This window comes from Plecotus auritus (genome assembly GCF_963455305.1).
Source record: "Plecotus auritus genome assembly, chromosome: 3".
Taxonomy (NCBI): Eukaryota; Metazoa; Chordata; class Mammalia; order Chiroptera; family Vespertilionidae; genus Plecotus; species Plecotus auritus.
In genome coordinates, this window is record NC_137772.1 from 63,553,092 (window position 1) to 63,571,497 (window position 18,406).

At 38.7% G+C, this 18,406-nt stretch overlaps 1 protein-coding gene across 11 annotated transcripts in view; it reads right to left on the minus strand.

The window, feature by feature from the left end:
* LMO7 (LIM domain 7) overlaps positions 1 to 14,981 on the minus strand; it is a gene marked incomplete at its 5' end in the record, with an annotated part of 97,682 nt that extends 82,701 nt beyond the window's left edge. For 4 of the 11 annotated variants that reach the window (XM_080662022.1, XM_080662015.1, XM_080662023.1 and 1 more), the window contains one exon: positions 14,280 to 14,724. Coding sequence is in view for 2 of the 11 variants with exons in the window: in XM_080662014.1 (XP_080518140.1) it covers positions 14,280 to 14,386; positions 14,898 to 14,981 (191 nt within the window). Of the gene's footprint in view, positions 1 to 9,649; positions 9,720 to 14,279; positions 14,725 to 14,897 lie in introns of those variants that run through there. The other 7 variants (XM_080662016.1, XM_080662019.1, XM_080662018.1 and 4 more) reach the window with 4 other exon arrangements.
* Positions 14,982 to 18,406: the final 3,425 nt, after the last annotated feature.

The following is an 18,406-nucleotide window of genomic DNA, read 5'->3' on the forward strand; positions in this document are numbered from 1 at the left end:
GTACCCAGACACAATTTCTGAGTAAATATACTGACCACTCCTACATTTTCATTTGAATGCCCACTGCCATGTCCAACCCACTGTATTAAAGCCTCATCCCCATCTTGACCCCCGTCAGTGGTCTTTCCTGCTTCTGCTAGTGGCACAAGCTCAGAAGCTGACTCTTCTTGCTCCTTCACTCTAATCAACCCCCATCCTGTCGTACTTCAAACATCTTTGGCCTTTCTCCTCATTTACATTTTCACTGTTTTCAGCAGTTGGCTTCCTTATCCAAACACCCAGGAACTGCTACAATTTCCTAACCTCTCTCTAGCCCCCAAGCTAATTCTCTTTCAATCCACTTTATGTACTATCCATTACCCCACTCTTTCTAAACCTCTGCTTTTAGCATTTTTACTTCCTGCTCAAAAGCTTTTGGTGATAATCCCACTACCTGTGAGACAGTGCTTAAACTCCCAGCCAGGATACTCAAGGTACCACTCAAGCTGGTCCCATCTTACCTGTCCATCCTGCTGTCAAACTAGACTACAGATTCCTGCCTTATGTTTCCCTGCCCCACACACAAAAAAAAGTGTAGTCCTCAAGAGCGGCTAATTGCTGACTTTACTCATTGCTTTACAACTAGAAGGCTCTAAAATATGGGACCAGAACTTCTCGCCTCTGTGCCTTTGGATGTGCCAATCTTCTTGCACAGGTCTTCCGCTTCTCACTCAAATGCTGCTCGGCTTTTAGATCCACACTCAAGCCTTACATCTTCCCCAATCCCTTTGTTTATTAAACCCTCACTCCTGTGTGTGATCACTATGGTGTGTTTTCTATAGATCGAGTAACTTTATTTACAAAATACTTGAAATACATGTTTTTACTTTAGTTTATGACCACTATTGTTTATTGCTTAAATCCTTGGAGCTCATAGTGTGGTCCTCCCTGGCATGACCTGGAAGCTTGCCAGAAATACACAATCCCAGCCCCCTGCCCAGACCTGATGAATGTGAATCTCCATTTGAACCAGATCCCAAGGAGCTTTACGTGAACATTGATGTTTGAGAAACACTTGTTTAAAGTATTCTAACTCTCAAAGTTTGGGTAGTCTCTCGCCCATAGTTTCTAAAAATGACAAAATCCTCTGTATCTCCAGAACTTACATTCTACACAACCAACTTCATGGAACTCATGTCTGACAGATACACATGAACATGTTAAAGAATTCCTTCATCCAATCTTGTTACCTTTCATTAGGATACACGTAGAGGCTGAGTTTTATAATGAAAAGAACACTGGGCTTGGGGTCATAAGAAGGGCTCCCACTTACACTAAGCATGTGACCTTGAACAAACCTCTGAGCCTTTCAGCTTCCATCTCTGTAAATTCAGGCAACCACCCTATCTTCTAAAGTGGTTATAATATTACACAAGGCCGTAAGCAAAGCATTCAAGTGTCATTTGCCTTCCACTCTCCTCCACTGCTACTCTCAAAAGCAGTATTTTTCCCTCTCTTTATTTAACAGCCTTAAAACAAGTGTGTTCTGTTACTGCATCTAAAAGAATTGTCCTTGTTTGTGTTCTTCCACTATGTTCCTATCTTGGGCTACTATTAGTTTCGCGTGTCTTTGGTTCTCTAAACAACACATCCATAATTTTAATACATTTCCCTTCCTAGTAATGAAAGGCAACCATTTCTGATGTGTTTCTACATTTAACCACTACCAGGAAATAATTTCTAATGACTTGGTAAGAGAAGACATGATCACTCCATTCATTGTAAGTCTTGGTAAAGAAATTCTTAAAGTGTTTCTGTGCTTGAGTCATTTCTTGGACTTTGCTTTTCTGAGTCACTATCAGATGTGCAATGAAAGAGGAGTTTCATCTTACTGGAATTAGATGGTGCTATTTATTGTTACACTTGATGCTCTGTGCTTACCACCTGTTTCAAACCCTCCAATAGCTACACTGATTGCAGAACTTTGCACCATGGACTGAATTAATTTTTATTGTTTAATACACTATGTAACATGGCTACAACTTATCTTTTTGCTTATAGTTTGGGCTTCAAGATTTCAAAGTAGCATTAAGTCTTTGTATGGAATTTAATATACAATGACCTAAATTGTAACAAAAATAATTACCCATTTTAAATTTTTTGAATAAGTACTTATTCTCAGCCAATGACGTTTTGAGGAGTCATGGTTTAGTTTGGTTTTAACAATATTAAGTAAAATAGAGAATCAAAAGCTGGGAAATAAGAAATTATTCTATATAAAATATATTTACCAGTTATATTTTTTTATTGTTAATCTTCACCTGAGGACATTTTTTCCACTGCTTTTTTTTTAGAAAGAATAAAAGGGAGAGGGAGAGACAGAGAAAGAGAAACACCAACGTGAGAGAGTCACATCAATTGGTTGCCTCCCACACACACCCAGGGACTGAGCCTGCAATCGAGGTATGTGCCCTTTGACCGGAATCGAACCCAACAGGGCCTGCAGGCCAACACTCTAACCCCTGAGCCAAACTGGCTAGGGCACTAGTTCTATTTTTAAAGATAGGTTCCACGCCAATGCTATATAGCGCAAAGTGTGGTGGTATGATTCTGGGCAATTTAGATTAGGGAGGTTTGCAATCTCGTCGTCCTCGAACAGGTATGCTCCATTAGCATGGAAAATATAATTGAACAGTTATAAATATCTGCACAAAGTCATAAATCCTATCAAGGCATATGGACACATTGCGATAAAGTCCAAATACTGCACTCTGTTATTTCTCAACTAGCCAGTGTTAGAAGACCACACATGTAGCCTATTTCTATTCTGAGGCACATGTGTTCATTTAACATTCCTAAAATTAGGAGGTCTCGGAATCACTGATCTTAGATTTGGAGGCATATTGTATGTTCATTTATAGTTACTTAGTTCACAAAGTAGGAAAAACATTTTAAAATCATAATGCAAAGATATTTGACATGTATCAAATGGGGTAATATCAATATAATCACATCCATTGTGGGTACAGCTGGCCTGATTTAAAAGCAACTTATGACAATTTCATTTGCATAGCACTAGAAAGAATTGTAGCCCATTTTTTATAAGGTTGCTTAAGTCTCTTGGACAATACAGTGGAAGGAGTCCCAGCTTTGTAGGCTAAGCCCCACCCATCCAAATTAAAATCCTAGCTCCATTACTCACCCAAGATTACATAAGGCAAGTTACTCTTCCGACTTTTCATTTCAAGTATCTGCAGCAAAACGGAACTAACATGGCTGGGCTGTTACTAAGTTAGAAATAACTACTGTAAACACCTGGCAGTGCCTGCCCGCTCTCACATCCAGGTTGTCTAAACCTGATCAACAGCAGTGACAGGAATCCCTCTGACAAACTCTGGCACCTAGTCCAGTGATTTTCCCACCTCGCTGCTATTCATCACTCCAGCATTTCCTTAGAGTTGTGAACTAGAAATCATTACGATGCTCCTTGAAACATAAAACATTACAACTCCAGAAAGCTTTTCATCTTCTCACTTTTGGTGACAGGAAAGGAGAAGGTCTTGTTTCTCTTCCACCCACCCAGGATCTATACCTGATAAATATTCAATACCCAGTGAATTCCACTGATAAGCCACAAGGTAAAAGGTCTACAGGTGCCTGGCCAGCGTAGCTCAGTGGTTGAGCGTCGATCCATGTACCAGGAGGTCAGGGTTCCATTCCCAGTCAGGGCACATGCCCAGGTTGCAGGCTCAGTCCCCAGTGGGGGGCATGCAGGAGGCAGCCGATCAATGATTCTCTCTCATCATTGATGTTTCTATCTCCCTCCCTCTCCCTTCATCTCTCTGTAATCAATTTAAAAAAAATTTTTTTTTTTTAAAAAAAAGGTCTTCAGGTGAGATGACTCAATACCCCTAAGTTAGCTTCACATGCCCACCGTCAGGACTGTGCTGCTTCTGTCTGCCCTAGAAGCAGTCATTTCTGGTCCCAGCAGGCCAAGGTTTACATCAATAGATGTCAGTCTTTAATTAAAAAGATTTTTTCCTGCCTCTTTCTTGTAAGTAGAATGAAAGGAGAATGGAAATTGTGAGAAAGCACACAGAGCTCTATTTCTTAACAATCTGGGAAAGGCATGCTCTGGACACCCACATTTAATTATCATATTATTCCTATTTACCCTCCAAGTCACAGACCAAACCCCTTTGGTGAAATGAATTCTTCACCAAAATAACAAAGGATCCAAGGTCTCTTCAGATTGGTGCCTAAGACAAAATTCTTTGAGGCCTTACACAAATTTTCACATATGTTCTTTTTTAATGTGTGTGCTCTCTATTGGACAATATTTTGAAGGTGAATACACACTACTAAACACAAAATAAAGCACGAGATAATAACTACCTGGCAGAGATTTTTCGCTTCTCAATATTAAGCCAAAAGAAGTTCTAGTAATGTCAGCCAAAATGTTTACCCAGATACACTGTTTTACTCCTTTCCTGCCTCCAAAAGTGGAAGATTATTCCCATATCTCAGTAAATTGAAAAGAAAAAAATGCAGAACAAAAGCTTTTCCAAAAAAAAAAATCTAGCAGCCATCATTATTATGATAATGTAATGGAATAATGAAATGCGTTAATAGTGATACTTAATATTTATTTGGGGATTTCTCCCCCAAATTGCTCAAAGCCCAGAGCAAACCCTTGTTAAGTTGATAGCGGTTACTGTAAACAGAGCTTAATTCAAAGCAGCTGCTTCGCCCAGCTGACTAGATCCCCCACTTTTTCCTTTTTTAACTTATGAAAAACTGGCTAACCTGAAGTTTGTTCAAAGCATGTTTTTAATCTACTCCCTTTTAATGGAATTTTATAACACTATCACTTACATTTAAGAATAACATTACAGCGGGTTATTTGTATGGCAAATTTACTTTTTATGTGTCCCTAAAATTAATGGTCTTTCACTAACACTATTGGAACATGTTTTCATGGGTTTACTGTGCATATTTTGTGCCTAACGCAATGGTCTTAAGCGTTTCAGAAGAAAAAAGTGATGACACAGCACCCCACCCACCCGGTTCAGTAGGGATATTCAGAAAGGTATGTCTCTCTGAGGATGGAGACTAAGTCCATCAGCAACCAATTCCACCTTGGATGCTGCTCACCAAGACAGGAATTATAACAGGGCAATTACCCCCAAAACAGAGCTACTTCATTAACCCAACGTTTTAAAAATAAGCAATTTATAGTGAATAAAAAACTTTTACATAGTCTATTTAACATCTGATAGACTCTACTTTTTCAAAGGAAAAAAATCAAATTATAATGTTATATCAAATCACATTAACATAAGTATACTACCTAGTTTGACATTTTTTTCATTGTAGACAAGTACAACTGGAAACACAGAACAAGCAAGCCTTTGACCTCACAAACAGTGCCTATTGCTATTTATAACTTTTTAGTGCCCTGGGTAAAAACCACGGATGTTGATAGCATTATCTAAAAGACATTTTTATGTCATTCATGTAGTAGTCTTTTGATGGACAAAATAGAAGGGTACACCCACAAGGAGCAGCTAAGTCTTCTGCCCAGAAACCATGGCAGCAATGCACACTGGAGGTCAGTCAGGGCAGATTATGAACACTTATTCCAAAAAGAATACTTCATAAGCCCTGCAAAGCCTTTTAGAGACAAGCGTGTGCTCTTGCCTACCTGAAGGATATATATAGCCTCCTCATGACTGAAATGACAGGAGGAAATGGGATAATAAAATACACCAAAATACCGAGTGAAGTCTTAGATTTGGGTTTGTTGTAGACTGATTGGTTGTGGTTTCATGAAAGTGTTTTGGGGTTTCATTTGTTTGTTGTTTTCTCTTTTTTAAGTATGGAAATAAACAACTTGTTAAAAGAAACGGATCCAAATACAATTAAAATATTTATAATATTTCAGAAAATACACAACATATTGAGGTCTCAAAAAAAACTGTATTGGTTCTACATACACATGGGCAAGAGCAAAGAACCTAAATGTCTATTCTGTTTTCCTGCTTTGCTAGGCTAACAAAAGAGGTAAATTGCAAAAGGCTGACTAAACATAAAAATGTCAGAAAAAATGTATCTGTTTTAATATCTGCTCCCAATTAAATGGAAAGAAGTTTAAATGGCCGAAATTCCCCTAAAAATTAAGAGCCTATAGTTAACCATCATAATTTAAGTATCCAGAGGCCAGATTCTTTTCTTACATGTTCTTCTATGGGGGATACATCTTTATAAGGTCAAGAAGAGAAAGCCAGCCCCAGCTGGTTTGGCTCAGTGGATAGAGTATCAGGCCTGCGGACTGAAGAGTCCCAGGTTCGATTCCAGTCAAGGGCACAGGCCTGGGTTTCAGGCTTGATCCCCACTGGGGGATGTGCAGAAGGCAGCCAATCAATGATTCTCTCTCATCATTGATGTTTCTATCTCTCTTTCCCTCTCCCTTCCTCTCTGAAATCAATAAAGATATATTTTTAAAAAAAAGAAGAGAAAGCCAAATTATGAAAATGATCAGAATAATTCAAATCATTTATTGAGTAGTACTATATGCCTAGTAATATACACTTCACATACCTGTCTTTCTGTAGTCATTACAACATCCGTGTGAGGCAGGGCTATACCCTGGAAGGTATTATTTGCGAAGCTCCAAGACAACAGCAATTACAGCTTTGTTCACTGAGAAGCAAAGTGATCACAGGGAGGAAAATAACCTTTCTTAGTCTTTCAGCCATCACATACTGAATGGGATGGGAGTTGTAAACCCATGTTCACAGACACCTAAAACCTTTGCTCTCATCCAAGATGCTTATCTGTTTATGACAACTGATGCATATCAACTAAACTCCAACCGAACTCCTTGTTCTATCTTGGGGAGTAGACAAACAGTTCAAATGAGTGCTTAAGAAATCTGCTCAGTTCTATTCTTTTTTTAAAAATCCTCACCTGAGGACATGCTTATTGATTTTAGAGAAGAGGGGGGGGGAGAAAGAGAGAGACAAGCATCAATATGAGAGAAAAATATCCATCAGTTGCCTCCCGCATGCGCCCCAGCCAGGGATGCAACCTGCAACCTAGGTATGTGCCTGACCTGGAATCAAAGTTGCAACCTTTCGCTGTAGAGGATGATGCTCCAACCAACTGAGCCACAATGACTAGGTCACTTAAAATGGTTTTTATCATGACAAAGACAAAGGTAATTTGTGGCTTTTTTTGGGGGGGTGGGCACGGAGGGGGCTTTGATGTTTAATGCTAGGCTAAGGTAAGAGGTACTAAGGCAGGTATCTTGACTTTGGAAGGAATGAGGCTTACTGTAAACTTGTTGGTAAATTTCATTAAATTTTAGTGTTTCTTCATTAAGAAGTCACCTCTATTATAAGTTCCTGCTGTTAAAATTTTCTATTCCTTGTCCTTGAGTTTCTACATGATACTTCAGCTACTTATATAACCACCATATTTTTCCACCCAAAAGTCTTAAACATGTAGATTAATTTCACAAAACGAAAAGTGATTGGTGATATGAAAACATTAAAATGTTTCTAGCCCTGGCAGGTGTGGTTCAGCTGGTTGGAGCATCCTCCCATACAGCAAAAAGTGGCAGGTTCGATTCCGGTCAGGGTGTGTGTGGGAGGCAATGGATCTCTCTCTCTCTCTCTCTTTCTCTCTTGCTCTCCCTCTTCCTCTCTCTAAAAATCAATTTTAAAAAAGAATCAAATGTTTCTAAAACTTCATATATGCATAAAATATACCTCAAATGTCAAACACTATTAGTATTTATCATTTGCATCTCAACATAAAGATTAAAATGTGCACCACTTGAGAAGCACCTGGTCCAAAGTTCCAATTTTATTTATTACTCACACATTGAGAGGAGACACACATTCTTTTAGATTGTGTAAATTTTAGATTATGTTGCAGTCTGCCCGCCCTGTCATTATTCTGAAATGATAAGGGAAAAGCAACCAAAACCAAAAGTTCAATGACTAGTTTGCCAGATTGCTTTGCAATTGTGAAAGATGAGAATAGAAAGAGGAAGGCTTGGCAAAGAAAAATCAGTGCTAAAAAAAAAAAAAAAAAAAAAAAAAAAAAGAAAAATCAGTGCTCATGTTCCAAGCCTATTTTAAAACCTCCAGGAAATCTTTGTAATGAAAATATAATTTTCAAATACACATTTAACACTTAAAGTGTTAGGGACTAAGGAAATAAAGGGAATGATGTACTGTCCTTGTTCTCGGCTAGTTTCAAGTCTAGGGAAGAATTAGATGTAGATGAACACAGTGAGTGCTCTGAAGTCCAGAGGAGAAACCAATGCCACTTTCAATGGAAAGTGTTCCCTGATTAGAAAGTTGAAATGCTTGTTCAACTCCATATTCCCGGAGAACCTGTGCATTTATCTTAACACAATGTATTCTAACTGTGAATTTATGGGGACATTTCCTCAGTTATAACGGAAAGCTCACCAAAGGCAGGACCCCATCTTATGTATGTGTGTGTAAGTATATGCCACAGAGAAGACGCTGAATCAATGCTCATATGACAAACAAGTGAACAATTTCTCTGAAACCCAAATCTCCCCTTTGGGCATTAAGTGCCATTTACTACTCTATCTCTGGAAATAGATGTGAGGACACATACTTCACATGTATACCCTCACACAATCAACTACATCAGATCCGAATACAGCATGACACTCGGAAAAACAATGCTTAACACCTCTAGTCACTGGTGAAGCTGTCATTTTTGAAAATGACTGACTGGACTACAGATATTATAGTGCACATATTATTAAAACTTTGAGTAATTCACCCTGACCGGTTTGGCTCAGTGGATAGAGCGTCAGCCTGCGGACTGAAAGGTCCCAGGTTCGATTCTGGTCATGGGCACGTACCTGGGTTGTGGGCACATCCCCAGTAGGAGGCGTGCAGGAGGCAGCTGATCAATGTTTCTCTCTCATTGATGTTTCTAACTCTCCATCCCTCTCCCTTCCTCTCTGTAAAAAAATCAATAAAATATATTTTAAAAAAAAAACAAAACTTTGAGTAATTCAACATAGGCAGCCCTATAGGTGATAACTAGAAAGTCAAGAATCCCTACAGGAAATCTGAAAGACAGAAGAATCTCTTCACAGCAAAAATACCTCTCTCTTCGGTTTAACCCTTTTTGAAGGACATTACTATAAAACAAATGCTATCTGGTCAGGAGAAACAAACTCTAAATTCTCCCATGAACTGACTCATAACAACTCTAAATCAGATGAGCCACCAGGTGAGACCCTTTGGAGCAATAAACACAAGTTGGGTTCCTTGTGAAGGTAAAGACCCCGGTCAGAAAAGTCCATAACGTGGAAAAAGTAGAGCTGAAGAAGGAGAGCTGGTATCCAGAAACTTGTTTATCTGTCCAAAAAATAAATTAAGAACTAGAAATGGAGAGAAACAAATACCAGATAAAACTTCACTTATTCTATAGTTTGTCCCAGCAACAGACCTGCCTCACTCCCACAACCTTTCTCTGAAGCTAAGCTGACTCTTAGATATTCCAACTTTGCAATTAAAGAACATTTGAAAACATGGCTTTACATCTGCACTGCTGGCATTAAACAGAACCTTTGGCAACCCAAAAGAGTTAACGTTCCCCTTTCAGCACCTACCTAACACCAGAGGAGGACTGGGTGGGATAGAGATGTGTGTGGTGCAGCAAACTTCCTTTCTGTTTTACTCTCTTCCAATTGCTTGGTAGGAAGGGCACATCCTAAAATAGTAACATGAATTGACAGGTGGAAGTTCCCATGCTCAAGTTACAGATCCAAGTTTGGATACTATGAAGTTGGCTTTTTAAAAAAAATACAAACAGATTAAGATGTGGAGAAGCTCCTTTGAAAGACATGAAAAAAAAATGTAAAACCAGGTTTAAGTCAGAAAAAGGTAGAAATTACATCAGTCAAAGTAGCTACATTTTTACCTACAAGAATAAAAATCTTAATCAATACACATAAACACATTCATATCTCAAGCCCAATTCGGCAGACTGCTAACCGTGTGCCATCTGGGAACCCAATTCCTAAGAAATAACCTTACAGTATTGCCATAAAATCAAGCACCGTTTTGAGGCTTTAGAGAACAGTTAAATCCTTAAAATACAATTTTGAGCCTCCTTTATTTTCACAAAGGCAATATGTTAACACTAGTTTTGTTTCCAATTACTATTCCTTTGGCAACCAGCATGTGTAAAAATAAAAAAGATTTTTCATTTCTGTACCCTCCATTTGATAAATAGATCTTTTAAAAAACTCAGTCAATATCAACATTTAAAGTTACATTTTAAACCTAATATTAATACCCTAAATAATGAAAGAGTGTACTAGAAAAGAATTTTTCTTTGCATGACTGAAATATTGTGATCAAAAACACTGCCATCCTGTAACTGCATAATGAACAGAATGTATCTAAGAAGTGCTAAAAACTGGATTGGAATGATAAACAGACAGAAAAAAAAAACATGTTGAAAATATGTCAAATTCTCAGCTTAAAATTTTCAATATAATTGTTTAGAGCAATGGTTTAAATACAGGACTTAGTTTCTGAGTCAAGTTGCTGTACAGAAAATCAAAACCTTTAATGTTCAGACATATGCAATACTTTCAACAATAAAGAATTTTTTTTTAATTTAATGTTCAACACTACCTTCCTGCCAACTTCCTCCCTCCAATACAGGACCTCTGGACTACTCTGTTGGGTTGCTTTTTACAACGTGCAATTGCTGTGTGTCTCCTAATGGCCAGCAGCACCACAGAGACCATGACATGGCTATAGGAGCTCTCCAGTGCCTGTGCCTGGCCCAGTGGTCGCCAGGTTTGCTCTCAGGAGGCCTTCTACAGAGAATGTGCAGGCACAGCAAAGTGGGAGTCACACCACCTCTTCTCCGTGGGCTGTGTTTGCTTCTGAGTTCAGTGTGAACATACAACATGGATTATAATAATGATGCAGCTATTCATTAGTACAGAAGGTAAATGTCATGGCCTCAGTAAACATCTGGATGTAAACATCTCAATAAACCACTAGGAAAAGTTTAACTTCAATGTACCATTCATGGAGATGAAGTCACAAATTTATGTATTAGCCTTTTGGGAAGAAAAGTAGTAAAGATGGATTCTACCCATTAAAGTCAGAGATGTCAAAATTAAAAGTACCAACTGACTTTTGAATACATGAATCCCAAAGTAAATGCAATATTTCAAACATACTTGGAAAAATTCAAACTACATCTTGCAAGAAGTAAAATAATCCATTTAGAAAGTTAGGTCCCATATTACTATGAATATTTAAATAAAATTATGTCACATATTAATATGTATAATTACAGAAAAATAAAGAATACTCTAGTTCGATTTGACTGGTACAACGTTGTTATTGTAAATTAAATTGTGTATCTCAAATTGCTGGAAAGTTAGGGTTTATGGTTAGGATCTGGATTATCGACATTACTCACTAGCAAAGGATCTTGAAATTGATTGCTCCTGCTACTCATTCTCACCACACACAACTCTCCTAGACTCCATATGCCATTATGTTTTTAACACTCCTGACCATTAACAAAAAAAAACTCTCTGATGTGCCAGTGGGGAGAGTATAAACTGCTCTTTCCTCTCAGTATGTCACACAAATATGTATCTTAGATTGTACTTGCAGCAAGACCAACGGCAGGTCTATGAACTGTTAATGCAGTCTTAGACATTGAGTTTTTATAGAGCATTTAAAATAATCAAATATTTTGCCACATCTTTGCTAATTTTAATGTATACAGATGAACAAACCAATGCCAAAGTACTCACTGCATTACTATAACTGCACACAAATTATAGTAATCCTTCCCTTTTAGATGGACAAACATACTAGCACAGAAATATATAAATTATTACATGTTAGTAAGTAAAAAGTTACATTTTAGGAAGACAGTCAATCAGTATCCTTCCTGCCCACATGGCTATCTTGCTGGCAGACTAGAAATAAGTAAGGAACTCTAAGTCTAAGTCAGGGTTTCTCAACCTTAACTCCACTGATATTTGGGACCAGAAATTTTGTTATGGGGACTGCTCTATTCATTAAAGAACATTTAGTAGCATTCCTGACACACTGAATGCCAGTAGTACCCCCTGCCCAGCTACATCAGCCGTAAGTATCTCCAGGTCTTGCCAAGTATCCCATGGGGGACAAAGCTGCCCCGAGCTGAGAACCATCAGTCTAACCAACTCCAAGCCCTTTAATCTATAATAAGGATAGGGCAGGATTTGACCAACAGGAGACTCCACGTTACATACGAACAAAAACTAAAAAGAAATGCATTACTATTTAGTAAGCAATCATTTGCTTTCCTTTAAACCTGCTTTCTTTTTGTCAGAATGCTATCTCAGGGCGTAAGATCTGTGGCCAACATTGTTTAATAAGCCATCTGCCAGTGTCTCCTAGCCCCCTGATTCCATCTCAGCAGACCCAGGGTGGATCCCTGTGCCGCTCCAGTCCCAACAAGACTGAGTGGCCAAGGGAACTGTTCTCCCTCAGGGGATCTCGCCAGTCCTCCTCAGGCACACCTTAGTTTTATGGCCTTGTGGTTTCAACAGAAACAAGTTGTTCTGCATACTTCCTACTACAGCTGTAACTGTGACCTCTGTTTTCAGTTTGTCAGTAACTTCACTGATACCTGGGCCCAGATATGATTTTTCCCAAACACTTTAGACCCAACATTCCACGAGGCTCCAGGGCAAGATTTGCTGAGAGCACCCTTGGAACTAGGAGCCAACAAACATGTTTTGCCTAGTCCCCATCCTACTCAAACATCGGCTATCCAGTTTCAAAACAGTATGATTTTAAGGGGAAAAGACATTTGACAGCGACAGCTTAAAAATAATTTCCAAGTCAAAAATTTCTTTGCCCATCAGATAAGTCTTATGAGAGAATGATGATTAGGAAAAATAAAACAAGTTTTTCCAAAGTTACTGTTCAAGGAAATTGAACATGACCCCACATACTGCAGAAGTAAAAACACCATTCTGAAACTTAGGATCAATCAACTATTTCAATGAGTCAGAATTAATCAGAAATGCAGACCATCACATCGCTGCCATGCACATATCATTGCTCTGTAGCTTAGAAATGCGTATTCAACAGAACTCAAAGCATATAGGTTCAAATGGCTTGTTCATTTAAAAATATGTATTGTTAGGCTCTGAAGAGATTAATCCTACCTGGGATCTTAGGTTATACTGCTAAAAGATATGTATATATAGAGTTATTTTTCTTTAGAAAAAAAATGTTTTCCCCATTTAAGATTTTACAGTCAATTTTAATAATTATTGAAGCTTTTTAATAAATAACCATATTTATTAATTATGGTTAATACAACAGGGGTATTAACCATATAAACTAAATCTTTATTTGAAATCATAGAAACTAATTTTTTTCATTTCTATTATTTCTATAGATAAATACTTTATTCTATTTTTCTTCCTTGGGGAAAAAAATGTTTATTAGGTTTAAGAGCCATAATATAAAGAGGTAGTCACCATTATAAAATTAAATCATTTTCCTGTCACATTTATCTGGTAACAGAAATTTATTCTGATTTATTGAAAGCAAATTAGATTTATAGGGAAAGAAATATCACAGAAGCTCAAAACCAGATTTCCCCAAATCATATGAACACATGAACACCATTTTCCACCTAAAACCCAAAAGCATCACCTGCACACGTTTTCACGGCCCCTCACTTTCACTTTCTCATCCATATGATTAAAACAGTTCATTTTTTAGAAACCAGCCACAATTAACAAGGTCATTAGCTTTGCTTGCTGGTCCTAGGCGCCTCTGCTTTATCACTGTCCCTCTCTCAGTTAGGTCTCAATTCCAAACATATAAAAACTACCTTTTAAATAAGTATTTTTACTCTGCAAGTTCTTACATAACTTTTAAATTAGCTTTATAAGTATAACAAGTATCGTCACCATTAGCAACTGAACACCACCAGGTTGGACAAGCATTCAAATATAAACTGCCATTTCAGTTAGCAGAGAGACTTAAAATAAGACCATAATTTGTTATCGATTACAGAGAGCTTCCCAGTCTCAGTCCCTACGCTATTTTTTTTAAGAGCCTATTTTGGAAAGAGAACAGAGGAAGACAGAGAGAGAAACGATCTTACAGTAACCAGGAACTCTCGGGAATTCTTTTCACTTAAGCCACAAAGCCCTAAGTTTAAAAAATATATAAGCAGCCAGTGAAACTTACTTGACAGTGACTCGATTTGATAAGTCCTGTAGATCCCCAGGATGGAAAAGCTGGGCTTCTTTCAATCCAATCTGTTCACAAGCTTTCAAAAAAACGTTTATATTATCCTGTGAAAAAAAGTGGAAAGTGATTGCTTAGCCAAGAGCTCTGTCTCAGACAAAGGTTACAAAATTTTTATGATAAAACTTCCAAGCTTCAAAGTCCAATTACAGCCAGCAAAAAAAAGGAGACAGCAAGACCGATGAATACATGTATTAAAAAAAAAAAAAAATAAACGGGCATGTATAGCCTTTCAGTCCTCCAGAGCATAAACGGTGGTGCTATCTCATGCCCCGGCATACGCCGTTTCTGTGATCTTTGTGACTGGCACGTTAAACATTACCTGTTACAGGACAAGTGCCTAGCCACTGAGCAGTAATCTACACTTTGATGTCAGCTCTGCTCTGCAAACAAACGCCCTCTTCCCAGCTTTGCACGACAAGCCTCACCTCTCCTCTTTAAAAATAACTCCAGCTACTGACATTCACCCACCCAGAAACTGTTGGCAGGGAGGAAATAAGAGGAGGAACATTCTGTTTCTATGATTACAAATTACAGAAAGACTGTGGAATACCACACCTGGAATCTGGGTTTGGTTGCTGAGCCGGCTCTTGACAGACAGGGAAACCATACTATAGGACCCAGGAGAAGCCTAGCTTTCATTGGCTCAATCACATAGCTTAGGTGTGGCACATTACTCAACGCCCTGCAACCTGCCTCAGGAACTGCCTCCAAAAAAATAAAAATCTAGGCTGTCCTCATATCTAATTTCAAAGCCAAAACCATCCATTTACAAGCGAATGCTTTCCATTTACATGAACTGCTACACAGACACTGACTACAGTATATTCTATGCTACAGCCAGCTGCATTTCTGAGACACTTATTTGGTGAGCAGAATTAGCATGAGCTTTCTTCCACCTTTACTCTTCCTAAGGAAACCCTTTACAGGGTTGAACTTGTGGTGATCCCACGTGAACTCTTGACCTTCACTTTGTTAGTGTTCTCAGGCAAGAGAACAGCCTCCTCACTTGCCAACACACGTCTGTCCACTTACACGTGCTGGCAACGCCATGTCTATGGTGTGAGCCTCAGAGCCTCCCTGAAACCTCACCTCCTTCCCTAACAGCCGGCCAAGACAAGTAGGGACAGAAGACAAGCTACACTTGAAGAAAGGCCACTGCTCCTTTCCCATGTTGAGAAGCTCGTTCTCAGAGGGGAAAAAGGCAGGATGTTATGGCAAAGTGGGAGGGAATGATAAAGAGAGATAAAGGGACTAAATTTAATAGTTTGGATTCGTCAAGAGTGAGGGGATTTAGGGAAAGGGCAAGAAAATATATAGCAAGAGAAGAGCAATACTGGTTGCTAGGAAACTCAGGCACATTTTTTTAAAAAAAGGCTTTGTAAAGTCTTTATTCTAGTGTACTATCAGTAAAAGGCAGTGTGAGCTACCTAGATGAAAGCTCAAATCCATGATTCATTTTAAATAAGAGGTCAAAGATTAAAGTAATGTATATGTCAAAAGTTAAACAGCTCAATGAAAGGTGTTTTATATGACCCTATGTGGAAAAAAGGTAAATAACGTTTTGGCAAAATTACAGGGGGGGGGGGGCAAAAAGTGGCCATTTTGTTGGTAAGCTCACATAATTTCTAGAAACTATACTATTTGTAATTACCAAATGATTCAAATTCATGGTTCTACAACTGACCCTCAGACAAGCAGACAAGAGTAAGTGGTTTGGTATACCAGTACTCCAAATCCTATAGGATGCAAATCTCATACCCAACAAGGAAAAATAATCCATAAGAGGTCTTCCCACAAAGTCAATTTGGTTCTGAAAATTTTAAATGTTATAAAACATTAAAACAAAGTTAAATTCAAAGTAAACCGCCCTAACCAGTTTGGCTCAGTGGATAGAGCGTCGGCCTGCGGACTCAAGAGTCCCAGGTTCAATTCCGGTCAAGGGCATGTACCTTGGTTGCGGGCACATACCCAGTAGGGAGTGTGCAGGAGGCAGCTGATCGATGTTTCTCTCTCATAGATGTTTCTAACTCTCTATCCCTCTCCCTTCCTCTCTGTAAAAAATCAATAAAATATATTTTTTTTAAAAAAGTAAACCTATTTAACTGACAGCCAAAATTATTCTTCACATATTTTATAGAAACATAATCACATTCATTCAGTTGATAAATATGTACAGGCTGATAAGTATAAAGCTACACATGCCTCAAAAGCCATCCAAAGTATTTAGAAAGGAACCACTTAAAATATAACATGACGACACTTCATTGGAGACAAAGGAAAAATACAATTAATAGGAATAAACTCTAATTTTAAATAAAGCCTTTACAGTAAAAAGCAGAATCTTTTAAACAATTTGATGATGCTCAAGTTTAAAACAGACAAACTTCATAAACAAAGTCACCCATGTCCTGGCAGCAGGAACAGGTTGGACTAGAATCAGAACTGTAACTTAAATCATGCTTACTGGACTTGAGCCCATTGGTAATTTATTTTATGCGATTTCAGAGAGTTGCCTAAGGGGAGATACAAAATTATAACATTTTCATGTCTGATGAAACATCAAGAAACCACACCCAGCTCAACATATTAAAAGGGAAGCATGTAGTCCTCATTTAATGGAATCATTTTCACTTGGAACTCGCAAAGACAAAAGTAAAAACAAAGGACAAACCTGAAACAAATCTTATCTCACTGGACAGGTAGCCAGGACTCCAAGTTAGCTCTGTCAGCAACCAACTATGTAGCTTTGGAAATATTAACCTTTCTGGCCCCGTTTTCCACATTTGTGATTAGTTTGTGGAACTGTAAACCGTTACCAAGGGCACACGCTTGTGTCTGCAAGGGCAGGGAAGCCCAGCCCTCCACACAAATATTTCATAGCCCAGCTTACATAAAATACTTCATGTCAAAAGCCTGTCTAAACATCAGTAATTCTTACACCTTGAGGACCAAAGGTGGCTTCTTAAAAATAAGCCCCCCAAAAAGCTGATCCCTGAAGATCTGATATAGCTCCTTTTAGGTTTAAGTTCTTCTATGACTATGAATAAAAACAAATACTATGTAAACAGAAATAGCAGGATGGCTGAAGATTTTCATATTCTCTCAAATCCCCTCTCCACCCTTTGGCCTTGAATCAATTATGAGGGCAGTCATGAACAGGTGTGGGGTAGAGGGGAGAAGGGTAAATTAGAGAGAGATGAATGAGTCAGGAACAGTACTTGCTATAACAATGTTAGAGGAAGAGGAAGAAGCCACAGAAATTTACAAAGATTCCCAGAGTTATATTAGTCTGCTGTAGTATCTCTACAGATTATCTACTGCTGCATAGCAAATTGTCTGAAAACTCAACAATAAACATTATGATTACACACAGTTTCTGAAGGTCAGGAATTTGGGAGTGGCCTAAACTTGATGGTTGTGGCTTGAGGGTCTCTTGGGTTGTAGACAGCTGTCAGGTGAGGGTGCAGTCATCTGAACGCTTACTGGAGGCTTAAAGAAGCTGTTCCCAAGGTGGCTTCCTCAGACAGCTGGCAAATCAGGGCTGGCTGTTGGCAGCATGCCTCAGTGCTTTGTGAAATGGGCATCTCCACAGGGCTGCTTGATAGAGTGAACCATCCCAGAGAAAACAAGATGGAAGTTGCAATGTCTCATAACCTAGCTTTCCAAGTCACGCTCCAGCACTGCCTCATGTCCTGATGGTTTCACAGGTCAGCCTTATTCAATGTAGGGAGGACTAAGAATATAAATAGCAGGGGGTGAGAATTATTGGGGACCATCTTGGGGACTGGAGACCACAGTTCACTTTCTGGCTCCAATGATTCATGTCCTCATTAATCCCTTCACAAGGTGCGGAAAACTCTCATCCCTTTATAAGGTGCACTCACAACCTGGAATTGCATCATCTAAATCAGATCCAGGTACGCATGAGGTGCCTCAGGGATAGTTCCCTAAGTATAGCCCTTGAGCACAGGTCCTCTCAACTTAAATGCCAGTGAACTCATAAAACAAGTTATCCACCCCCTGTCCCCAACAGGTATAGGGTAACTACTGGAGACACTCCAGTT